The 26,808-nt window shown below is 42.8% G+C and overlaps 1 protein-coding gene across 2 annotated transcripts in view; it reads right to left on the bottom strand.

Annotated features, from left to right (window-relative positions):
* Window positions 1-958: 958 nt before the first annotated feature.
* METTL22 (methyltransferase like 22) overlaps window positions 959-26,808 on the bottom strand; it is a 307,308-nt gene continuing 281,458 nt past the window's right edge. The window contains exons 8-10 of one of the 2 annotated variants that reach the window (XM_040440780.1): window positions 20,074-20,176; window positions 9,462-9,627; window positions 959-3,482 (exon numbers count right to left, since the gene is read on the bottom strand). In XM_040440780.1, the coding sequence (XP_040296714.1) occupies window positions 3,447-3,482; window positions 9,462-9,627; window positions 20,074-20,176 (305 nt within the window). In that variant the 3' untranslated portion in view covers window positions 959-3,446. The remainder of the gene's footprint in view (window positions 3,483-9,461; window positions 9,628-20,073; window positions 20,177-26,808) is intronic. The other variant, XM_040440779.1, reaches the window with a different exon arrangement.

Raw genomic sequence — 26,808 nt, forward strand, 5'->3', positions numbered from 1 at the left:
GCTCAACACATGAAAACTAATGCTTCCCTATGGCCCTGGTTCTCACTTGAGCGTTTTACAGCGCTGAAAAACGCGCTGTAAAACGCCCTACGCTCAAACAAGTACTTGAGCTTCTTTGGGGCGTTTTGACGCGCGTTTGTGGCCATAGGACATTGCAGTCAATCACTCAAACGCGCGTTTACTATTGCAAAAAACGCTCGTCAAAAACGCGCGTTAAACGCGCATATCAAAGACGCTCAGGTCTGAACCCAGCCTTAGAGAAGGGTCGTTGATCAGGGGAGTTAGTCTGATTGCTTGATTGAAGTCGGGAAGGAATTTTTTCCCCTAAAGTGAGGAAAATTTGCTTCTATCTCACTTTTTTTTTTGCCTTCCTCTGGATCAACTTGCAGGAAAACAGGCTGAACTGGATGGACAGATGTCTTTGTTTCAGCCTTATAAACTATTCTACTATGTTACCATGTTTTGTGGATTCAGACAAAAACTTGCTCACTTGATTTTGTGCTGCACTTGGGGGTTACGTTATATAACTTAAATACTGAGAAGCTTCAATTGAGAAAGGGCAGATGTCTCTAATAAAGGGCCCTTTTAGCGTATGTGTACTCTGCAGAGAAAACATTAAATTTTTAGTTTAGTTTAAATTCTTATCTGAAATGTTTGAATTTGCCCTTTTCAGCAGTGTCCAGGCACACTAAATGTGTTATCAAGATATGCAGACAACATGTTCTAGAGCAGACTGATACATAGATTCAATATGACCTGGAATTTATTCACTTCAATCCCTGCTCACTGCGGAGTGACTCCATGACTGACAGCCTCTCCTGCATGCATACACTAGCAGACCTCCCGACAGAATCCTAAACTGAGAATTTTAAATTCAATAAATTACAAGTTACACTGAATGAACTTGTCTCACAAAACTCTCACCATCTTCTCAGCTCCTCCAACTTTATGACATGGTGCCCACAGATGGGACTGCATTTTCAACGAGACAGGCTCTGTGTCATTGGCAGCTCGATATTGTGTCAGTTTCCCCTTTAGCAAACTAGAAATGTAAGAATACAAACTGTACTTTTGTCTTTACTATCCCCTTCCGGGGTCGTATTTCATAGGGCTTCTGTTCTTCCATTTAACAACTATGATGGTAGGATTGAGTGCTGGAAACACAGAGAACAGTTTGTAAAACCGTCAAATTACAAACTGTGAAAAAATTTTCACACCATCTCCTAAGCTGCCACACAGTCAACTCCAGCCTAACCTGTCCAGTGAACATGGTCAGCAGATACAGCGCATTTCACACTTGTAATTTGCATTTACATTGAATTGCAAGTTCACTTGGATCTTTTAATCAAGTTGACGGTCCAGTTTCTGACATTTTTTCTGTATTAGGTAGATCAACACAGGAGTTCTGGTTGCAGCCTGTTGTGTATACTTTTTTATCCTTTTCCTAAATCACAAACCTACACCTTTTACGCGATTTAAGAATTTGGATTTCTCACAACACTTTCTTCTTATCAGTCACTTGCGGCAATTGGCAATATTAAAATCTGAAGGCCCCTTTACACTGCCTGATGTTCGATAATCTGCCAGTGTAAAAATGCCAACGATTACGATTAAATAGGTTCGTTGGTGCGGATGCCCAAATCATTGTTTGCCGGCAGCAGATCGTGGTGTCTAAACAGCCTTTGCTGCCAGCAAACATTGTTTCCGTATAGGGACGAGCAATGGCATTAGCAGTTGCTCCTGCCCATACTGCGGGCAGTGAGGGGGGACAGTACTCAATGTAAATGCAGTGGTCTTCTCCTCTGACGAGCAAGTGATTGTCAGGAAGGATCGTCTGCTCCATCGGGCAGTGTAAAGGAGCCTTAAGCAACTACTGAATCCAACTAGAAAAGATCTTATTCTAAGGCTGCCAAAGTGTTAAACCGTTGTGGAATTTAGTGACCTTTTTCATAAATAAAAGTTGTCAAATTATTGCTTCACTGGAGCCTAAACCTAAGGAATGACTAAGATGGAAAAAGAACAATTCAAGTGAACATGCACTGCCTGCATGAACCATACAGACACAATTCCAACAGTAAAGACATGAAGAAAGAAAAACAGCAAAAGTTTAAAAAGTTATAATATAGTTTGTTCTGGCCATGTTTGTCTCAAATTGTCCTTCAACTTTTCAATCTTCTTTTATGATCTCCAATAAAATAAATGTTTTACGCAATCCATATACAGTCTTCAAGACATGATAGAACATTTTGATTGAAACAGTCCATATGTTCCTGAATATAACCGTGTATAGAAATGTTCTTAGGGTGAAATCACACACAGCTGATGTGTTGCAACATTTCTGAGACTGAAAATCAGTTTCATTAATGTTAATGGGGTGGTTCTACTGGGAAGCACATGGATTTATGCAAGCCCTATTAAGATGAATGGGAGAAAAACTAGCAAAAACTATTGGATCAGCCAGCAAACGAGTGCTTGCTGACTTAATCACATTTCAATGCAACAATTATCAGGAATGACTGTTTAAATGAACAAATGTTCCCGATAGCTAATTGTTGATCTGTGGGACTTTATTAATCATTCTGAACTGCTTAAAACATTACCATAGTTTTTTGTAAACAGTGACAAGCATGCTTCATGATATGGTAAGGGGTCCACGAGATGGTCGCAATGAATCTTGGCCACCTAATGGAAATCCAGTGTATAACTAAATGCTAAACATCAATATACACAGTTAACTCTCAGTAGTTTTAACCTTCTGAAATAGAGAAAAAAATTGTTAACTTAAAATAGGGAGATTTATGTTTTCTATCTAGAGTGAAATAGAATACAACTAAACCAGACAGACAGAAACTGCACCAAATTTATCATAGTGATGCACATAGTATGTTAAAGGGGTTGTCCGCTTATCCTATATTGATGACCAATTCTCACGATAGGTCATCAATATCAGATCACTGGGGTCCGGTACCCCGTCGACCAGCTGTATAATGCTTGCTTTGTTCTCATCACTGTTAACATAGCAGCGATGAGCAGGCTCCTCCTTCACTTCAATGTGACGGCTCCCTCTGATTCACTTGGGATGGAGGAGCTGTAATTACACTGCTCGCTGCTGCAGTGTTGATGTCGAGCAGATAAACTGCGAGGAGAACACAGCGCTCATGTGAATGCTGCATTCTCTTCATACAGCTGATCAGTGGGATGTCGGCAGTCGGGCCCCGGCCGATCTGATATTGATGACCTATCCTGAGGATAGTATAAAAACAAAGATGTCGGCAGCATATCCTCCATGGTGTTCTTTATTAAAAGCGGGTCCAATACAGGTAGAAAGTCCAGCTTGAGAAATACTATGCATTAGTCGAAACATGCTTTCTTGTACGATGACTCTTTGGTTTTTCTCATCATCATCAAAAATTATATTTGTTCTCTTAACATGGGAAGTAAAAACTTTAAGTAAGAGTTGTAGCTGTAATTTTCCATAGCTCCTATTAAAAAGAAAAATTGTTAAATCATAAAAATGCAATAAAATGAAACAAAACCTGCTTAAATGGGTTCTCCAGGAATTAAAAAAATGAAAATACTTAAATATTATTTTATCATAAATATATTCACAAATACCTTTCATTACTTAGAATGGCTTGTTTTGTCTAGGGAGCAATCATTAGGAGAAATAAAATGGCCGCCGTCCTATCAGTACACACAAAACCTGTCCTAATCACACTGCAGGACAAGTTACTCCCCCACAATGAGCCATAGTGCTGCCTCGTCCTCCTCTCTGCTCGTCAGGAATCATCATCCTGAATACAGGTGAATCTCTGTGGGAATGGAGATAATGAGGAGACATGAGAGGAGCGTGAGGTGTGGCTAATGAGCAGCAGCACTTGTATACAGTCTCTATTACCGCAGCAACACATTACCCCAGCCTGTCCTGTCTGTCCTCTCTGTACTTCATGTCTCCTCATGAACTAAATTCCCCAGAGATTCAGCTAAAGTTCTTATAATCTGTATTCAGGATCATAATCCCTGACAAGTAAAGAGGAGGATGAGGCAGCTCTTTACCTCAGTGTTGTAAAGTAACTTGTCCTGCTGTGTCATTAGGACAGGTTTTGTGTGATCTAATGGGACAGCGGCCATTTTGTTTCCTCTGATGATTGTTTCCAAGACAAAACAAGCCATTATAACTAATGAAAGGTATTTGAGAATATATTTATAATAAAGTAATATTTAAGTATTTTCATTTTCCTTATTCCCGGAGAACCCCTTTAGAGCTATTTTCACACTGAATTTGCTTTATACACCAGAAAAGCGCTTGGCATATACATCAAATGTATCCACAGAGATACTCAGTTCAAAGAGTGGCCTTTTGGCCTCCGTTGGACTGGTGTACCTTTAGTTTTTTTTACTGTATAGAAAAGCATAGTTATTTATACTTTACTATGCAGATACATCCAGTAAAAACACATTTCTTACCATGGGCAACATATGCCACAGTATGCATACATCAAAGGTATATGACAAGCAATACTCCTGACGTATAAGTCTGATGGGAGGCTCAGATGTGACATGAACAAAGATTAAAGAAAAAGAAAAGAAAACAAGAACAACAATATCTCTTTCCAAAGGCTAAATACTCAAGTGGACTATGAAGCTTCAGGTAGGATGTGACATTGTGAAAGAAATTAAGTAATAAATGAACCTAAATGGTACTAATTGTACTTAAACTGTCAAAATCTCAATTTTCGGGGTTTTATGTCTAAAATCTATGATTGAGAAATATGAGTCACCATCACTTGATTCGTTAAAGGTAGATGGACGGATACCACAAATAGGGAACCGCCTGGCAGAATGTGATATATACAGACAGGGAGACTTTTGCAGATAGATGACTCATGTTCATTATATATTTGAGTAATGCCTGTGTGTATGTCTATGTGTCATTTTTTAATACCATCATGTTTCTAATTGGTTCCTTTGATAAATACTTGTGATTGGCCATTTAAAAATTAATGGCTAAAGGTGGGGGTGACTAGATCCACATTGTACATTTAATAAAATTGGCTCGTTGGGCGCTGCTCGGCAGAGAATCGTTTAACCAGCTACCTGTGTCTGGCTGTTTGATTCTTTAGGTCGACTGCATCCCCTGGCACCTGGGGAAAACATTAACTAATTTGAATCCCACAGACAAGCGAGTGTAGTGCCCTAGTTTGGGAGTAAATTGCAGCAACAGTTTTTGGTGCCCCGTGTGAGGATCCCATCAGATGTCCAAGGGGATGATTGTGGAAGAGCTTTGATCATTACAGCAACTGGGAACTGCACCTTCAAATACACATTTTGTTCTTACTGACTGTGCCATGCCTTGTGCATTCCCACTTGTCATGACCACTGTTCAGGTATTGTCCTTTTGTTGAATATTGGGATTTAAAGAAAAGGACCCTCCTTGTCTGTGGTTGTATGAATGGGTTGCCTGAAACCTAGGTTTAGTGTGATTTTTTTTTTGTGTGCTAAATGAGACTGATGAGTGTGAGAATGAACAAGTGGAATGTTGTGTTGCTGTGTGGCTAAAAAAGAAAAAAACAAGATACTGTGTACCATGGTGTTCATTACAGTACAAGGAACTGTAAGCTGAAGAATCCAGAGTTTAGTGGTAGGAACTAGGAAGTGAGAGAAAACTAAGTCTGCACATAGTTAGTGAGCTATTAAAGTGGTGCCCACCTCTCTGTGATCTCCACAGGTACCCAAGGAGCTCAACCTGTGTACGCTACATAGTGCGAGCAGGTTGCAACCCAGTCTGTGTACGCTTCGTAGTGCGAGCAACCAGCGGGACGTGAATCATCGGGTTCGTGTGCGGTGGAAGAAGGGGCGGATCCACTCTTCTTCAATGGGAACCCGACAGTCAAAGGCTCTGAAAGAGGAGGGCCCCTCAGGGAGGGAGGTGACTGCAGTGGATATCAGAGAGAGACGGTGTGGAGGAGGGGCATTGAGAATTTTTAGGAGAGCAGGTATGCTAAAAGATTGTTGTTTAAATCTGGAAAGATGGAAAGAGGTACTAAAGGAAGAGTAGAAGCAACACATCAGTTAAAGGTTGGGGCATGTTATAGAATGGTCAGAGTACGTGAGAAGGTGAAGAGGCTGGGAAAGCAGTGGCTGTGTGGAAAGCAAAGATTGCATGGAGAGAATGATGGAGAAGGGATAGGAAAGTGTATATTTTTACAGAAGGGAAATGAAAGTGTTTATTATTATGAGTTTGAAAAAAGAGGAAGAACAGGCTGCTGCTCGATGAGACTGATGCCGACAGCACCTACGTTTTTTTAATAAACACATATAGTACAAAAATAGGGCCACCAGCATTGCAGTCTTGTTGGGTCCCCAGTGTCTTAAGTCATAGATGTACCAAAATATTGTGCTTTAATGTTGCTTACTCTGTATGTAAGTGGCGCATCCCCCAGCACCTTCTGCTTCAGTGCAAGGACATAAGCAAACCCCCACCAGATAGTTCATCCACTTTTTATGGGTTCCCTGCAGACAAGTAGGGGGAACCGAGAAGAATATTCCCAGTTGTGGATGGAAGGTTTATAGACCTTGGTCCCCCTCTGTATCTGAGTAGCTCTGGTTCTAAGCTATCCAGCTCTGTCCATTGTGTAGTGAATGGAGCTAGTTACTACAGCGCTGCTCCAGTTACAGTGAATGGAAGCTGCTTTTTGACGGGGATGTGGGATGTTGGACCACCGCCGATCAGATACTGATGTTCTGGCCTAGGGATAGGCCATCAATATAAAAATACTGGACAACCTCTTTATGTAATATGTAATGGACTATGTGAAAATTTTGATTTTCAAAGAAATGATGAGTTAAATAACTAATAAGAATTTGTTTGGATGTTACAAACAGTAGATAAGAAGTTTGCTTATTTTCTACTTTTCTGAAGAAGTGGTGATATTGGTATGTGCTGCCTGAGACGTGGCCATGGAAATACCGTATTTTTTGCCCCATAAGATGCAAAGTGGGGGGAAAATGGCAGTGTGTCTTATGGGGAGAATGCTGCCATTTTAACTCTGCTAACACTGATACATCGTGGGCCGCAATGCTGCACAGCACGGCCTGCGATGTATCAGCGGGGAGGGAGGAGGGGCTGGAGGCCAGCAACTGCTGTTGGAATCGCGGCGGGGTCCGGTGCTATCACTGTACTCTATTACACCAGGCCCCGCACACAGCAGTATTCATATGTAAAGTGTAGGCAATCCATATGTAAAGTATAACAATCCTCTGCGGTAGCGCAATCCACGTAGTACTCACTATGAAACTCCCATACTAGCAGGCAGGCTGGCCGGTCACTCACTTTGTCACGTGCATGCTCCGCCTGCTTCATTAATAAAGTGGGAGGAGCATGTGCGTGAAGAAGTGAGTGACCGGCTAGCCTGCCTGCTAGTATGGGAGTTTCATAGTGAGTACTACGTGGATTGCGCCACTGCAGAGGATTGCTATACTTTACTTATGGATTGCCTACACTTTACATATGAATACTGTTGTGTGTGGGGCCCGGTGTAATAGAGTACAGTGACTGCACCGGGCCCTGCCACGATTTCAACACCAGTTGCCGGCCTCCACCCCCTGTATTTGGGGTCACTATTTACACAGGGACACTGTTATGGGGGGGATCTGTGGATAAAACATATATAGCATAAGATGCTATATATGTGTCATCCACAGATCCCTCCCATAACAATGTCATCCACAGATGCCCCCATCCAGTGCCATCCACAGATGCCCCCATACCAGTGCCATCCACAGATGCCCCCATAGCAGTGCCATCCACAGATGCCCCCATGACAGTGCCATCCACAGATGCTCCCATAACAGTGCTATCCACAGATCCCCCTTAACAGTGCCATCCACAGATGCCCCCATGACAGTGCCATCCACAGATGCCCCCATGACAGTGCCATCCACAGATCCCCCATAACAGTGCCATCCACAGATGCCCCCATGACAGTGCCATCCACAGATGCTCCCATAACAGTGCCATCCACAGATCCCCCATAACAGTGCCATCCACAGATGCCCCCATGACAGTGCCATCCACAGATGCTCCCATAACAGTGCCATCCACAGATCCCCCATAACAGTGCCATCCACAGATCCCCCATAACAGTGCCATCCACAGATGCCCCCATAACAGTGCCATCCACAGATGCCCCCATAACAGTGCCATCCACAGATCCCCCATAACAGTGCCATCCACAGATCCCCCATAACAGTGCCATCCACAGATCCCCCATAACAGTGCCATCCACAGATCCCCCATAACAGTGCCATCCACAGATCCCCCATAACAGTGCCATCCACAGATCCCCCATAACAGTGCCATCCACAGATCCCCCTTATTAGTGTCATCCACAGACCACCATTAGTTCAAAACCCACCAAAAGCACACCTTTTGGTTCAAATTATTTTTTTTCTTATTTTCCTCCTCAAAAACCTAGGTGCGTCTTATAGGACGAAAAATACGGTAAATTGAATGCTTAGAGGCTTCCATTAGATTCTTTTCTTATGGTTTTAAATCTCAAAAGATCTATTTCAAAAGTAAAAATGTCTGAATAGCTGCATCTTTTCTAAAAGTCAGAAATCAGGTCTTGAAGTTCTAGGGAAGGGAGGTTATATATTAGTCTCAATGTTATCATGAGATAGTTGTTGCTGTGTGCTTCATAGGAAAGTCTGTACATTTAGCCTGGGAAATGTGCAATAGGTTATAAGATCTATTAGTCATGAAGTTGCAGTATTATTAATTCTGGTGTGCCATAAATCTGCATCCTGCACTGCTGTCCATGCTGGTTTAATGGGTGTTTATAATTGTTTTTCGCAGTTTTGAAAATTAAAGTGATATTTTATTTGGATAATTGCTTTACATTGTGGATTTATATGCATATATACATAGTGCAAGCAGATATTGTAGGTTTTACAGTCTTGTAAAATGTGAACAAGTAGGAAATAAGAGCACAGTCTCCAATACTGCTTACTGTAAGAGCTTACAGGCTGACAAATAAGTATTTTTTCTCGCTTTCATTCATTTCTAGGTTTAGCAGGAATTCATTTATTATCTTGCACCTTCTCACTACTCAGCTAGTTTTAGAATGCTGACCATTAAAATATGCTGGCACTACTACATAGCTCAGCAAAAGAAAACTAAGCGGCAGGATGAAAAAAAATCATTTCTTCCATTACCAACATATAATGTGAGGCTGATAAATCACACTGTAATCACTATGTATGCCTACTGTTTGAACATATGGGGGGGAATTTATCAAAACTGGTGTAAACGATAACTGGCTTAGTTGCCGATTCTGCCTTTTATTTTTCAGAGCTCTTTTGGAAAATGAAATGTGGAATCAGACTGGTTGCTACACCAGTTTTCCTTTACACCAAGTTTAATAAATCTCCACCATAGCGCTGGAGCAATACCAACCTACCAAATGTTCGCGTTCATAGCTGAAGAACTGAGGAAACGCTGGCTTGATTTCTGTTGCAGTCCACTTTAGCTTTCCGTTCTTTATCTTTTCAAAATTGTTTAAGCAATTTCGGAAATGATTATATGCATCACATGTAATGTCCATATACCTTAAAGTAAAGTTAAACCTAAGACAGAAAGATAGAAAAACATTTAGCAAATTTTACCGTGGGCATGAATATTATATTTTATGTTGTGTTAAGTATATTATTAAATATTAGTGTTGCTTTTACAATATATATATTTTTTTATAGTGGAAATCAATTGTATATACATGAGGGTTTGTAATACAGCTTTTCCCCTTTCCCACAGCCTGCAGATTCTCTTTTCCTCACTGCATTCCTTCTGTAAATGTTTAGAAATCACCCTTAGGCTTCATTCACACACAGATTTGCTCTGGCTTTATTGGGGGGCCGACACGGTAGGCAATTATCAGGAACAATCTGTTTGCTCCTGATATTTGTCTGCTCATCAAAGGAGGTGACTTCTGCATTTACAGGTGCATCTTAATACATTAGAATATCATCGAAAAGTTAATTTGTTTCAGTAAGGCCTCATGCACACGACCGTATTTTTTTGCGGTCCGCAAAACGGGGTTCCGTTTTCCCGTGATCCGTGACCGTTTTTTCGTCCGTGGGTCTTCCTTGATTTTTGGAGGATCCACGGACATGAAAAAAAAGTCGTTTTGGTGTCCGCCTGGCCGTGCGGAGCCAAACGGATCCGTCCTGAATTACAATGCAAGTCAATGGGACGGATCCGTTTGACGTTGACACAATATGGTGCCATTTCAAACGGATCCGTCCCCATTGACTTTCAATGTAAAGTCTGGAGTCCCTTTTATACCATCGGATCAGAGTTTTCTCCAATCCGATGGTATATTTTAACTTGAAGCGTCCCCATCACCATGGGAACGCCTCTATGTTAGAATATACTGTCGGATATGAGTTAGATCGTGAAACCTCATTTCCGACAGTATATTCTAACACAGAGGCGTTCCCATGGTGATGGGGACGCTTCTAGTTAGAATATACTACAAACTGTGTACATGACTGCCCCCTGCTGCCTAGCAGCATCCGATCTCTTACAGGGGGCCGTGATCAGCACAATTAACCCCTTAGGTGCCGCACCTGAAGGGGTTAATTGTACTATCATATCCCCCTGTAAGAGATCAGGGCTGCCAGGCAGCAGGGGGCAGACCCCCCCCCCCCCTCCCCAGTTTGAATATCATTGGTGGCCAGTGCGGCCCCCCCCCCCTTCCTCCCTCTATTGTAATAATTCGCTGGTGGCACAGTGTGCGCCCCCCATTGGCCCCCCCTCCCTCTATAGCATTAACAACATTGGTGGCCAGTGTGCGGCCTCCCATCTCCCCCACCCCTTCCCCCCCGATCATTGGTGGCAGCGGGTTACTAGCAATAGTACAATAGTAAAAGATTCATACTTACCTGGGAGCTGCGATGTTCGTGTCCGGCCGGGAGCTCCTCCTACTGGTAAGTGACAGTTCATTTAGCAATGCGCCGCACAGACCTGTCACTGTCACTTACCAGTAGGTGGAGCTCCCGGCCGGACACGAACATCGCAGCAGCAGGTAAGTATGAATCTTCTACTATTGTACTATTGCTAAGTAACCATGGCAACGAGGACTGTAGTAGCGTCCTGGTTGCCATGGTTACTGATCGGAGCCCCAGCGATTAAACTGGGACTCCGATCGGAACTCCGCTGCCACCAATGATGGAGGGGGGGGGGGGCGGGGGGAGAGATGGGAGGCCGCACACTGGCCACCAACGAATTATTACAATAGAGGGAGGGAGGGGAGGGGGCGCACACTGTGCCACCAACTAATTATTACAATAGAGGGAGGGGGGGGGCCGCACTGGCCACCAACCGATTATTACAATAGAGGGGGGGGGGGGGGGGCCGCACTGGCCACCAATGATATTCAAACGGGGGGGGGGGGGGAGGGTCTGCCCCCTGCTGCCTGGCAGCCCTGATCTCTTACAGGGGGCCGTGATCAGCACAATTAACCCCTTCAGGTGCCGCACCTGAAGGGGTTAATTGTGCTGATCACGGCCCCCTGTAAGAGATCGGGTGCTGCCAGGCAGCAGGGGGCAGTCTTGTACACAGTTTGTAGTGTATTCTAACTAGAAGCGTCCCCATCACCATGGTCCGCGGAAAAAAAACGGAAAACGGCCACGGGTGCACACAACGGTCGTGTGCATGAGGCCTTATTCAAATGAAAAGGCTGATCGCCTCCATGCCACGCTGCATTGATCCAGTAATTCATGCAAAAGGAGCCCCGACCAAGTATTGAGTGCATATACTGTCCTTTTCACTAGTCCAATATTTCTATATTAAAAATCTTTTTTTAATTGGTCTTGTATAATATTCTAATTTTCTGTCTTTTGGGTTTTCATTAGGCTACTTTCACACTAGCGTTATTATTTTCCGGTATTGAGATCAGTCATAGGGTCTTAATACCAGAAAAAAAACGCTTCCGTTTTGTCCCCATTCATTGTCAATGGGGACAAAACGTAACTGAACAGAACGGAATAAAATACATCCGTTGCAGTTTTCTTTCCGTCATGGGATGCGGAGCAAAACGGGTCCGTCATGAATGGGGATGGATCCATTTAACTCTGACACAATAGAAAACTGATCCGTCCCCCACATGACGGATCCGTCTTGGCTATGTTAAAGATAATACAACCGGATCAGTTTATAACGGATGCAGACGGTTGTATTATCAGTAATGGAAGCGTTTTTGCTGAACCCTGCCGGATCCAGCAAACACTGGAGTTCTGAATTCCGTTTGTGAGATCCGTTTCAGGGATCTCACAAACGTTTCAAAACGGATCAGTTCAGCCCCAATGCATTCTGAATGGATAAGGATCCGTTCAGAATGCATCAGTTTGGCTCCGTTTCGCCTCCATTCCGCTCTAGATGCGGAGCCAAACGGATCCATCCTGACTTACAATGTAAGTCAATGGGGACGGATCCGTTTTCACTGACACAATATTGTGCAATTGAAAACGGATCCGTCCCCCATTGACTTTCCATGTAAGTCAGAACGGATCCGTTTTGACTTAGACTTTTTTTTTAAAGAATAATGCAAACGGATCCGTTCTGGACAGATACAAGCGTTTACATTATAGGTGCGGATCAGTCTGTGCAAATACCAGACGGATCCGCATCTAACGCAGGTGTGAAAGTAGCCTTAGCTGTAAGCCATAATAAACATGAAAAGAAATAAACACTTGCAAAATAGATCACTCTGTGTGTAATGAATCTATAGAATATGAATTTCAGATTTTGAAGTGAATTACTGAAATAATTTAACTTTTCGATGATATTCTAATTTATTGAAATGCACCTGTACATGCTGTATGGGGACACACGATCTCTGCTGTTTTTCGGCAGCAGATCGCGTCTTACCCAGCACAACCTGCTGCCCAGAAATGGTGATTTAGGAATGCTCCTTCCAGATAACTGCACCGATCATTGGCCTGTTTAAAGGGGCTTTAAAAACACCACAGAAACTGCTCACATCTTTTTCATATTACAGGTAATTTTTATAGCATTTTTTTAGTGGCAGTTTTGTGTTAACATGTTTAAATTTCGTTTTATTAAGGCATTTTTTTCTCTAAAAATAAGTGGATGAAATAAGGCTGAAAAAAACAACTGCTTCAAAATGCTGTGCTAAAAAACAAAACAAAAAACAAAACAAAACATGTATGTCTTGCATTTCATATTTCCCATTGACTTTCATCTGGGGCTGCTGCTTTTTTCAGCAAAAAAAAGGGATGAAAAGGAATACTAAGGTGTGAATTCTCCCTTAGGGCGCATTCACATCACCGTTTTGTTTTCCGTTCTGATCTGTCAGAAGAACAGAAAAAAAAAAAGGATCTGTTATTTTGAGCCTAGTCGTGCTCAGTTATCATCAGTTTGCACTAAAAATAACTGATCCATCTTGAGCATTTGTTATGATGTTTGCATCCGTTTGTGCCAGTTCTGTCAGAGATCCGTTATTTTAGATGGGAGAAAAATTCCTGCGAGGAGGACCTTTTCTCCCATTTAATTTTTTTTTATCTCTAACGGAACTGACAAAAATGGACGCAAACTGATCATAACGGATGCTTAAAATAACTGATTAACTATTTTTATTCAAATTTTTCTGTTCTTCGGATGGATCTCCTCATCTTGAGTAATACAGTCACCGTAGACAGAGAGAAGAGCAGACTGGGGGGGGGGGGGATGCATTTGTGGACGTATATCGGTCATAATATTCTGTTAAAGGGGTTATGCAATGGTTCAATATTGAGGTCATCCTTATATTCCGCACCTCCGCCGATAAGCTGTTTGAAGAGGTAGCAGTGCTCGTATAAGGGTCCATTCACACGTCCATAGTGTCCGGCACCCCCCCATAGAACAGCCTATTTTTTCCCGCAATTGCGAAGAAGAATAGGACATGTTCTATTTTTTTGCGGAGCCACGGCCCGGAAGTTCGAGGCCGCGTTCCGGAAATGCTCCGGACTTAGTGTGCTCTCCGCATCTCTTCTGGCCCCATAGAGAATGAATGGGATCGTACCCGTTCCCGATATTGCGGAATGGATGCGGACGTGTGAATGGACCCTAAGCCGTGCTTCTTCCTCACAATTGCCTGTGCGCCCTCTCCTTTGCAGCGGCCGTGCTGTGTCATTCACGTTAAAGAGATGAGCAGTTCTAATGACATGATGCTTGTAAAAGGCTGGCTTCCTAGTTACAATAATATAATAATCCAGTATCTTGAGTAAACAGAAACCATGTACTTATTACTAGGATCTGTCCTTTCAAAGATGGTTAAAAAAATATTTTATTGAAGGTAAATTGTGTTCTGCGGTGGGAACACTAAGAAAGGAAATGACTGCAGAGCGAGCAAGGTACAGCAAACATCCAAAGGACGTGCTGAGAGTTCTTCCTTTCTGGTGGATGCCGCTTGGGTCAGATTGGATCTAACACCGGGCTGTGATGTCGCATTTTTTATAGTAGAATATAACCTGCTTGGTGTTTCATCTTGCTCATGGACACAAAGTAATAGTGTTATACTGCTGGGATGCAAAGTAATCAGTCATTTTAAAAGCAGAAGGTTACACACATTTCCCAGAGTGGCAGAATAAACACAAATTTAAAGCTGGATTTACACAGGGACGACGTGCAGATGATGGTTGGGAAGGAGGTGTTCCTTCCAACAATTGCCTGCTTGTTAGTGGGGGTGACGTGCTGCAGATCACCTCCACAGTAATGGGCAGCAGATCACTGTTTAGACGGCACAATCTGACGCATAGAGACAATAATTTAGGTGTTTTGCTAGTTCATTGGGTGATCTGCAGCACCTCGAGACATGCCGATTATCGGTAACGAGCGTTTATAGAAGCCCGGACATGGAGCTGTGTAAATGAGCCTAAAGACATGCTACATGTATAGGCCCTTACGGAGAATAAACCAATTTAAAGGGAAAGTCATCTATATTTTTTTTTTCTGCCATTTAAAACCAGATAGTGATACAGATCCTTTTTTTTTTCCTAAATGTTTTTTTTTTCTAATTGTAGATTTTTTTATTTTCCTGAACGCGATTAAGATTACTCCTTTCACGGTCTATGAGACCGCAGAATACAATGCTCTATCTCCCACAGGACCGTAGAAATGAATGGAGCATTGGTCATGCATGCGCACTAAACCCAGGCGCTCCAATATGTCCTTGCTTCCCCGCACAGTATAACACCGCTGAGGAAGGTTCATAGCAACCGAAACATCTGGGATTACCTTAACAAGCTGTTGTAATTGTCTGCAATTATAATACTAACCTGAGCATGGATTGTTTAAAGTTTTTCATGTTTTGCAAAGGAAAATTGGGGGTGCTATGTACGGTATTTTTTACTTATTGATTTATGACTGCAATACATCCTCCACAAGCAACCCTGAAAACGGAATAAGGAGTGCAGGGTACAAGACATATACCCGCTACTACTCTATTCACTTGGCGACTCCAGGAGCTCAGTTCTCGAGGTTGGACCCCAGCAGTCAGACACTAGTTCCCTCTTGTGTGGATAGGGTATGTGTTCTTTGTGCAAAAGCCCGCTTCAGATCACACTGGTGGGGGGTCCATCTCCCCTGACGATCACATGACTAATCATCACGTTGTGCCTGGTCAATAGTGAGCATCATAGCCCCTTCAGTCAGCTGATTGGATAAGACAGCAATATTATGATCCTGGAAAACCCCATGTAACACATAATTTTCACTGACGATCTTGAATCTTAGCTGCTGGTTAATAGCAGGATGTAGTGGCATTACCACGCTCCAATTAAAGGGGTTGTGCAAGAATGGGAGGGTTTTTCTAACCCCCACTTGGCCGGACTTACTTACCCGTTTCCTGACGCTGGCTCCTTGCACAATCTCCAGGCCTGCGACGCTGCGCTGGGCTCTCTCGCTCAAAACATCTGGTTTGATGCTGCCTGGAGGAGTGGGGAGCCAGCGCTGGAAAGCAGGTAAGTAAGCTTCCCTTTACAGGTCCGGCCTCCATTCTTGCATAACCCCTTTAAATGAAAGGAAGTTAGGGAAAGTGATATCACCTGGTCACAGGACTAAATATCATAAACAGTGATTTCATTTTATAACCTTTTGTAAACTTTCATATTTTCTCAATTTAGAGTACGGTGTGCAGTTGTTTTCCTGTACATTTTTATTTTTTTGCATATCTTTCCAAACACACCTGCGGTCACAACACATAATGCCAGGAAATACGCTGAAAACAGGCCAAGAGATCAGCAAGAGACCTCTTCTGCCTTGCAGCTTAATAAGTGTTTGTATGAACACTTATTTTAGAGAAAAGTAATGGCAGTTTCATACTGTTTATGTGCAGTTTTCCAAATCTAGATCATATAAACTTGTTCATGTGAATGTTAATACTTCAGATTGGAGCCTCTGCACATTTTCTGACTGACCAGTCCCCATTTTACATGCGGTAATGTTTTGAATGGATGTTTCTCCGGATATCAGGACATAAAAAAAAAAGCAGGAGCTATTTCATGCGAGACCAGAAAAATACATGATTCTACTTTGCTGTGACAACATTTCCAACCTCACCGGGACAGGAGAAAGAAGCTAACCAGATGTTTTAGAGTTCCGTTATTTAATTTGTAGTCTGCAAATTGCTATGTTACATGGGGCCTGCTGCTGCCTCAAACTTCCCTTCATTTACTTTGCTGCGGTTACTAGGTATTGGCTGCTGAAAGGCTGATTCTACAGATGTAGCCAAAGTTATATTGACTGGTTTAACACATTAAGGGTGGGTTCACACTAGCGTTATGGAGTCCGTTATGGCTTTCCGTTATAACAGGGTTATAACGGAACATAACGTAATCCATAAGACGGAAGGGCGGATCCGTTTGCTCTCCATCCTAAAAGAAGTCTATGGGAATCAAAACGGATCCGTCTGGTTCCCGTTATGCAAGACGGAAAACAAAGTCCTGTCGACAGGACTTTGTTTTCCGTCTTGCATAACGGGACCCAGACGGATCCGTTATGTTTTCCCATAGACATCTATTAGGACAGAGCAAAACAGAATGCCTCTTAAAGGCTTCCGTTTTGCATTCCATCCTATGGATTCCGTTATAACCCTGTTATAACGGAAAGCCATAACGGACTCCATAACGCTAGTGTGAACCCACCCGTACTCAACAAAATCACCTTTCAGTAATACAACTCATGGTGAAGTGACCATCTTGGCGCACCTGGAGTCAAGATAAGGCTGGCTGCATCTGTAAATGTTATAATCTTCATCCTCATATCGGTAAAAGCCTTGAACAAGACCAACACGCCAATATTCACATAATTCTCTTATCATACACAATAATCTTGGGGAGAACCATGAAGCAGTAAGTGCTCTCTATGAGATGAAGCCCCAAATCCTGACCCATTTAGTAACCACACTCTTTTACACCACAAACTCCTGAAGAATATCCACAATTATCATTCATTTGGTAGGCCTCCTGAATTGACGTACCATTAAATACACTGCTCAAAAAAAAATTAAGGGAACACAATGTAAAGCCAAGTCAATCACACTTCTGTGAAATCAACCTGTCCAGTTATGAAGCAACACTGATTTTGAATCAATTTCTCCTGCTGTTGTGCAAATTGAACTGACAACAGGTAGAAAAGATAGGCAATAAGCAAGACAACCCCTATAAAGGAGTGGTTCTGCAGGTGGAGACCACAGACCATTTCTCTGTTTTGGCTGTTGTTTTGGTCGCATTTGTACTTTGTCATTGCTCTCACCCCTAGAGGTAGCATTAGGCGGTGTCTACAGTTGCTCAGGTAGTGCAGCTCATCCAGGATGAAATATCAATGTGTGCTGTGGCAAGAAGGTTAGAAAGTGTCTGTCAGCACAGTGTCCAGAGCATGGAGCAGATACAGGGAGACGTTGAGGGGGCCATAGGAGGGCAACAACCCAGCAGAAGGACCGCTACCTCCTCCTTTGTGCAAGGAGGAACAGGAGGAGCAGTGCCAGAGCCCTGCAAAATGACCTCCAGCAGGCCACAAATGTGCATGTGTCTGCTCAAACTGTCAGAAACAGACTCCATGAGGGTGGTGTGAGGGCCCGACGTCCACAAATCGGTGTTGTACTAGAGGGTATATGTATCTGGTTCTGTTCATATTGTCAGTTGCTTGAAAAAGACCACACAGGTCGAAAAGTCGCATTTTTGCTGGTGAATAATCCTCTGGAAATTCAAGGCTGGAGAGTGCTGCGGTTTTCTTTACAAGTGTACTTACAGCCCAACACCTTGCATGGCGATTCGCATTTGTCAGGGACCACCAAGAGTGGCAGATTCGACATTGGCGCCCTGTGCTCTTCACAGATGAGAGCAGGTTCGCATTGAGCATATGTGACAGACGTGACAGAGTCTGGAGACGCCTGGAAAACGTTCTGCTTCCTGCAACATCCTCCAGCATGACCAGTTTGGCAGTGGGTCAGTAATGGTGGGGGGAGGTATTTCTTTGGAGGGCCGCACAGCCCTCTATGTGCTAGCTAGAGGTCCCTTACTGCCATGAGGCATCGGGATGAGATCCTGAGACCCATTGTGAGACCATATGAATGTGCAGTGGGCCCTGGGTTCCTACTGATGCATGACAGTGCCAGGCCTCATGTGGCTGGAGTGTGTCAGCAGTTCCTGCATGATGAAGGCATTGATGCTATGGGCTGGCCTGCTCGTTCCCCAGACCTGAATCCAATTGAGCACATCTGGGACATCATGTCTCGTTCCATCCACCAACGCCACATTACACCACAGACTGTCCAGGAGTTGACTGATGCTTTAATCCAGATCTGGGAGGAGATCCCTCAGGAGAACATCCGGCGCCTCATTCCAAATCCAGACCTCCCTGGGATATTAATTTTGATTTACATTGATCATTTTTATGTTTTATTATTCTCAACGCATTCCACTATGTAATGAATAAAGATTTGCAACTGGAATATTTAATTCATTGAGATCTAGGATGTGGTATTTTAGTGTTCCCTTAATTTTTCGAGTAGTGTATTTTGTACTGATAAACAATGCATCCTATATTATCCTGCAGAGCTGCATTCACAGTTCTGCTAGCTGTCACTATAAACAAGCTGAATGCTTGTTCTCAGACACATGCCTTAAAGCAGAGCTGCGTCCCGAAAATGTAGTGGGATGGGATTTCTATGTCAGGTTACATTACATAAATTTGTCAGCAAGAAATACTTCTAGGTTTGGGACTACAGACTGCACTCGAGATTCAAAAAGATAGATAATGCAATGCATTTAGAAAGCACTCTTATTTTTATGTACCATGACTCAATATGTAAATGGTATTTCAAGCTAGATATTTGATACCAATGAGCCTAGCAGACCATCTATCATTTCTAACAAAATTTAGAAGGGTGGATCCAAAAATGATCATCTAAAATGTCACAAATATATGTGAGATCAGTGATGATTTCCGGAAAGAAATGGCTCTATGCAACATTTAAACCCTTTGGCACTGCTCAGAGATTTGCCAATGTACACAACGTTCTAAGCCAGGGGCCTAACTAGGTATTATGGAGGCTTACAGGGAGTCTGTCATCTATTTTACTCATGTAAAACTACTCAAATCACACTGTAGGTCACATACAGAGTTCAAAAATGTTACCTTTTATTGCCTTGTCTGCTTCTCTGATGGTCCAAAAACGAAATTTGAAGCTATATTCAAATGAGCTACAACGCCTAGGGGCAGTGTCTATCGCTGCAAGTGCCCAGTCCCCCAGGCGTTACTCAGCGGTAACTCCTCCCCTGCCTAGCTGTAAGCCAGCCTAGTATACTCCTGACGTCGGCAATCAATATCAAAACCCATTTAATAAAGCCAAAACCAAATACATGAGACATTCCCTTTGACTTTCCCATACTGGAATGAATGATAAAGGGAGCAATCTTGCCCTGGTCTAGTCTCAGCATTTATGGACTGAGTCACATGTGGAACATGCACAATGAAATCGTTAGTTATTGCTGTACAAGAAGTATCATTCTTACCTTCTTTCTATAGATAAATATATTGTGCAAAGTCTTGTCACTGCATGCGTGATTCGGTCAAGAGTTTTGAACAGTGCATCAGTGAGGTCATCATCATAAAATACTGAAAAATACAAAGGTCGGCATTTTTATAAGTCCATTTCCTAGGAGTTTTGGCAAGCAAATATACAAAATACATACAGGAAATTTAAAGACCCTAAATGTTGCGTTTACTCTGCATTAAACAGCATCTGTCATCAGGATCAACCTTCTAAATCCAAGAATAATGCCTGGTAGGGTTGATCGTATTGAGTAAAACAATACCTTAATCATGTGTCTCTGTTGTGCTGTTCCAGAGATACAGTAAATCACATTTTAGAGATATGTAAATTGGGTCTTCAGTGCATTGAAGGATGAGCCTGAGCCCGTATGGATACAAATGCCCAAGAAGGACCCTATCTGGATGTAGGTGTATTAAACAATATTCACAAAACAGCCTAAATAGGCAAACTACCCAACTTGACCCAGATATATTAAGCTATGTTAAAATATAATTTTTATTGACATCATATTAAAAATCAAAAAGGTGAGCTAACCAAAAAGATAATAAAAATAACTAATGACGGTGTCTCTAACTCTCTCTTCTTACATACTGTATATGAGTAGTTTAATGGTGGCAGGGATGTGCACACTTCCTGCACTACCACTTAAAGGGCTTCTGTCACCCCACTGAAGTAAAAAAATTTTTTTGGGCTAGTTAAATTACTTATATTGCGATATATGAAAATATAATGGTCTTACTTACTTTGATTCAGCAGTTTCTTCTAAAAACAAAGTTTTATAATATGTAAATTAGGTCTCTACCAGCAAGTAGGGCGTCTACTTGCTGGTAGCAGCTGCAGAAAACCGCCCCCTCGTCATGTTGATTGACAGGGCCAGCCGGGATCTCCTCCTCCGGCCAGCCCTGTCGGCATTTCAAAAATCGCGCGCCTGTGTTTATTCGGCGCAGGCGCTCTGAGATGAGGAGGCTCGCCTCCTCAGAACTCCCTCAGTGCGCCTGCGCCGATGACGTCTTCTATTTCGGTGATGTCATCGGCGCAGGCGCACTGAGGGAGTTCTGAGGAGGCGAGCCTCCTCATCTCAGAGCGCCTGCGCCGAATGAACACAGGCGCGCGATTTTTGAAATGCCGACAGGGCTGGCCCGGAGGAGGAGATCCCGGCTTGCCCTGTCAATCAACACGACGAGGGGGCGGTTTTCTGCAGCTGCTACCAGCAAGTAGCCGCCCTACTTGTTGGTAGAGACCTAATTTACATATTATAAAACTTCGTTTTTAGAAGAAACTGCTGAATCAAAGTAAGTAACACCATTATATTTTCATATATCGCATTATAAGTAATTTAACTAGCCCAAGAAAAAAAAATGACTTTAGTGGGGTGACAGAAGCCCTTTAAGTGATAACTAACAACTCAACTTATGGCCAGTTAATTGACTGGCTCACTAAGAAGATGGATCACCCTAGTATAATTATTGCTGCTGCATGATGCTTGAACGAGGACAACAGTCAAGAGATTCCTAAAACTGCCCCCCGACATGTTTCGCCAGCTAACCTGGCTTCTTCATGGGTTTGAAGGGGGACACTGCTAGCGTGATATAAATAGACTCAATCGCAAGATTGACAAATCAATTGTCAAACGACTTAGAAGTACATCATATAGATGAAAATGACTTTCATATATTATCCAATGCGGCTCAGTGCTGCATACTTACCTAACACCACTCCACCAATGTCAATGTGGAGGGGAATTCCCTGCTTACTGACATCCTGCGCAAATACGCGATGCAGCTAAGTGTTATTGTAGTCATCACATTTATTATTTTTAGTAGATCTAGTATTTAGAGCAAGCATCAGTATCACCATCTATACTCCCTCTGGTTTACTGTATCTAAGTCTGCGCGCATTGAGAGGACATGCGCACTAGTGGCGTTGTTCCAGGAAAGTAGTTTTCTGCACTACTGGGGAAACAGAGCCACATGCAGTGCACATGCATAGACAATGTAGACTATGGCACAGGCGTGAGATTACAGGGCCAAGTGAGATGCCTAGCCCTGTCAATCAAGGGGACAGTGGGAGGTGACAAAAGGTGCAGGACAGAGGAGCTCCTATGCTTTGATGGGATTGAGCCAGTCCATGGGGGCACCAAAGATCTAATTCACTTCTTAGTAATCTTGACAATGGCAAAATGAAAATTGAAAATTAAGGTATTGCTTTACTCATCAGGATCAACCTTGCCAGGTATTATGTCTGGTTTAATAGGGTTACTCCTGATGGCAGATGTTCTTCAAGCATGAATTCAAAATAAGTGAAATTTCAATGGTAATACAGTGTTTTCCTTTCTATTATAAGATCTGTATTGAAAAGGAAAACTCCAGTAAAAACTGAGAAAGACCTACAGAGCATTTGGAAAGTCTTCAGACCTTTTTTCACACCACCTTGTTGGGCCACTGAAGGAAATTCCCAGAGTTGCCCATAAGCAACTACTGTGTTGACTTGGCTGTATGCTTAGGGTCATTGTCTTGTTGGAAAGTTAACCTTCGGCCTAGTCTGAGGTCCAGAGCACTGTGGATCAGGTTTTCATTAACAATATCTCTGTATTTTACTCTACTCAGCTTTCCCTCAACTCTAACCAGTGTCCCTATCCCAACCACTGAAAAACATCTCAACAGTATGATGCTGCCATCACCATGTTTCACTGTCGGGATTGTATTGGGCAGTGTATGATTTCCTCCAGACATGAAACTTAGAATTGAGGCCAAAAAGTTCAATCTTGGTTTCACCAGAAGAGAGAATCTTGTTTCTCACAGTCTGAGTCCTTTAGGTGCTCTTTTGCAAAAATTCATGTGTCTTTTACTGGGGAAAGGCTTATTTTTGGCAACTCTGCCATAAAGTCCAGATTGGTGGAGTGCTGCCGTGATGGTTGATGACCCTCTAGAAGTTTCTCCCATCTGCTTGTAGGATATCTGGAGCTCAGGCACAGTGACCATTGGTCTCTTGGTCACCTATCTTACCAAGGCCCTTCTCTCCTGATTACTTTGTTTGGTGGGGCAGCCAGCTCTAGGAAGTGCCCTGGTTGTTCCAAACTTCTTCCATTTATGAATTATGGAGGCCACTGTGCTCTTGGGAACTTTCTGTGCAGCAGATATTTGTTGTACCCTTCTGTGCACACAATCCTGTCTCTGAGCTCTAACGGCAGTTCTTTTCTTCTTTCCTCCTCATGGCTTTTTCTGTCTGCTGGGATATGCACTGACAGCTGTGAGACCTTATACAGACAGCGGTGTCCAAATCATGCCCAAGCAACTGAATTTACCACAGTTGGACTCCAATCAAGCTGTAGAAACATCTCAAAGATTATCAAGAGAAATGACAGGCTCCCAGAGCTAAATGTCAAGCGGCGGAGCAAATGGTCTGAATACTTATGCCTATGTGAAATTTCAGTTTTCCCTTTTTAATACATTTACAAACATTTCTAAAATTCTGTTTTCACTTTCTCATTAAGGGGTATTGAGTGCAGATTTTTATTTTATTTTAGCACAAGGCCACAACATATCAATATGTGAAAAAACTGAAAGGGTATGAAGACTTTCTGAATGCACTGCACTGCACTTAAGAGTTTTATTTGTTTAATTGGGAGCTACACTCTGCCCATGGTAGGAGGATATGATTTTATGTGATCTAACTAACAAGGCTACTTTCACACTAGTGTTTCTATTTTCCAGTATTGAGATCTGTCATAGGGTCTCAATACCGGAAAAAAACGCTTCCGTTTTGTCGCCATTCATTGCCAATGGGGGCAAAACGTAACTGAACAGAACGGAATGCTCCAAAATGCATTTTGTTCCGTTTGGTTGCGTTCCCATACTGGAGAGCAAACGCAGCATGCTGCAGTTTTCTTCCTGTCATGGGATGCGGAGCAAGATGGATCCGTCAAGACCCACAATGCAAGTAATTGGGGACGGATCCGTTTTCTCTGACACAATAGAAAACAGATCCATCCACCATTGACTTTTAATGGAGTTCATGACGGATCTGTCCTTGCTATGTTAAAGATAATACAACCGGATCCGTTCATAACAGATGCAGATGGTTCAGGAACAAAACTGTTTGTCGAAACGCTTAGACCGTAAAGCGCTCTGATCAGCTCATGGAATTATTAAAAGAATCACAATAAAAAAGCTGGATTTCATCCGTAGTGCATGTGCTGGATTTTTTTGTTCATAAAGAAATTGTTTCCCTGATCCTGGGTTCCTTGCACGCCTATGGAGTGGAGCAGGTGAGCTGGAAATATTTTGCTGTTTGACTACTTTACTATCAGTAACGGAAGCGTTTTAGCTGAACCCTGCCGGATCCAGCAAAATGCTAGTGTGAAAATATCCAAAAACAGACTTGGGCTACTTTCACACTTGCGTTCGGGGTTCCGCTTGTGAGTTCCGATTGAAGGCTCTCACAAGCGGCCCCGAACGCATCCGTACAGCCCCAATGCATTCTGAGTGGATGCGGATCCGCTCAGAATGCCTCAGTCTGGCTCCGTTTGGCCTCCGTTCCGCTCAGCAGGCGGACACCCGAACGCAGCTTGCAGCGTTCGGGTGTCCGCCTGGCCGTGCGGAGCCAAACGGATCCGTCCAGACTTACAATGTAAGTCAATAGGGACGGATCAGTTTGAAGTTGACACAATATGGTGCAATTTCAAACGGATCCGTCCCCCATTGACTTTCAATGCAAAGTCAGGATGGATCCGTCTGACTAACTTTCACACTTAGATTTTTTTCTGAAATATAATGCAGACGGATCCGTTCTGAACGGATACCATTGTTTGCTTTATAGGAGCGGATCCGTCTGTGCAGACACCAGACGGATCCGCTCCGAACGCAAGTGTGAAAGTAGCCTAAATTGTCAATCTATGTTTTATTTGTAACTTAGGATATAATTATAAACTTATCACTTGTTTAGAATTTTGAGTTCCTGTCTTACCAGACACTAGGCACCTGCCTCAGTGCCTAGCCTTCTAGAAGGCACCAGCTAAAGATAGTGGCCATAATAAAATTCATAATGACACTAAAAACTATGTAAAACAGGGATTTTCTACATTCTGTTAAAAATAGCAAAAAAAGGCATCCAAAATACTTTATATCATATTTCCTGACTGCCTTCCTTCCATGTTGCATTCTGGTGCCATTACTTACCAGGTTAAAACTGCAGACACACCAAGCGGTCCATTGTAGGAATACCTGGTAGAGGATGGGTCAGCTAGGCTAGTCTGTGGAGATAAAGCCTCACAAGCTGCAATGAGCTGTGTGTTCTGCTGTCAAAGTGGACATTAACTTTTCCAGCAATTTGTGGTACAGTACCTCTTCTGTAGCATCAGACCTGATAGCTAGCCTTCACTCCCCATCTACATAAATGAGCCTTGGGTGCTCATGACCTTGTTACCAGTTCAACGATTGTCCTCCCTTGTACTGAGGTATGTTTTGGATATGGTCTGAGCCAGTCATCTAACTATCATAATTTGGCTCTTGTCAAAGTTGCTCACTTTCTTACATTTTTCCTGCATTTTTTCAAAATGATTAACTTCAAGAACTACCTGATCACTTACTGCCTAATATATTCACTTCCTTGACAGGTCCTCTGACAGTTGTTTATGGCGTTTCTCACTGTAATTACCTTTGCTACTTACTGTATTAAATGCTATTATTTGTGTGGGTTGTAATTTATGGCTTTTATGTAATTTAATGTCCCTGCTGAAAAAAGCAATTAGCTTCTGAATGACAGCCTGGTATAAGGAGAAAAATATTTTGGAGACTGACCCTCTATTTGAAATAGGATACAATTGCTAGAGATCCAAGCTATAAGCAAGCTCACTGGACTTGCTTCACAAAGTGACTTTGGATTAAGTGAAGTTAAGAAACTAAAGTTAAAACAGGAGATAAGGGGTTATCCGATGATTATTACTCTTCACTGCTGTTTGCAACTGGGATAATTAGAGATCTGAAAGAGCAATATCCAACACTGAGGGTGATGACAGTCTTGAGATCATGCTGCACACTAAGCAAGCAGTTGTTGGAGTAGAAATGGAGGTCAAATATATGGGTCAGGAGGAGCAGGCAAGTAGCTTTGTTAATGTAGTCAGGGGGAGTAGAAAAGGATTCCAGAAAAAGAAGGCCATTAATGTTTCTGTGCTTGCAAACAAAATTGCTAAGCTGGGTGATGAGTTTTAGAAAATGGCAGCTCTAGTGGATGCTGCTCACCCTAACAGCTGGGAGAAAAGTCCAGCTAGTAGTAATGGCATGATAATGCAGGTAGGGCAAGACAGCTAATGGTTATGGGGATTCTACAATTAGGAAGACTGATACGGTAGATATAATTTGTTGCCAAGACTGCCTCAACAAAATTATTTGCTGTCTGTGTAGTGCCAGAGTTCGGCATGTGGTGCTGATGGATGAATTACTGGGAGGGGCTGGAGATGACCCAGCTGTCATGGTTGGTGGGAACCAATGACAGGATATACACTCAACTAAAGAATTATTAGGAACACCATACTAATACGGTGTTGGACCCCCTTTTGCCTTCAGAACTGCCTTAATTCTACGTGGCATTGATTCAACAAGGTGCTGATAGCATTCTTTAGAAATGTTGGCCCATATTGATAGGATAGCATCTTGCAGTTGATGGAGATTTGAGGGATGCACATCCAGGGCACGAA

This window comes from Bufo bufo, chromosome 7 (genome assembly GCF_905171765.1).
Source record: "Bufo bufo chromosome 7, aBufBuf1.1, whole genome shotgun sequence".
Lineage (NCBI taxonomy): Eukaryota > Metazoa > Chordata > Amphibia > Anura > Bufonidae > Bufo > Bufo bufo.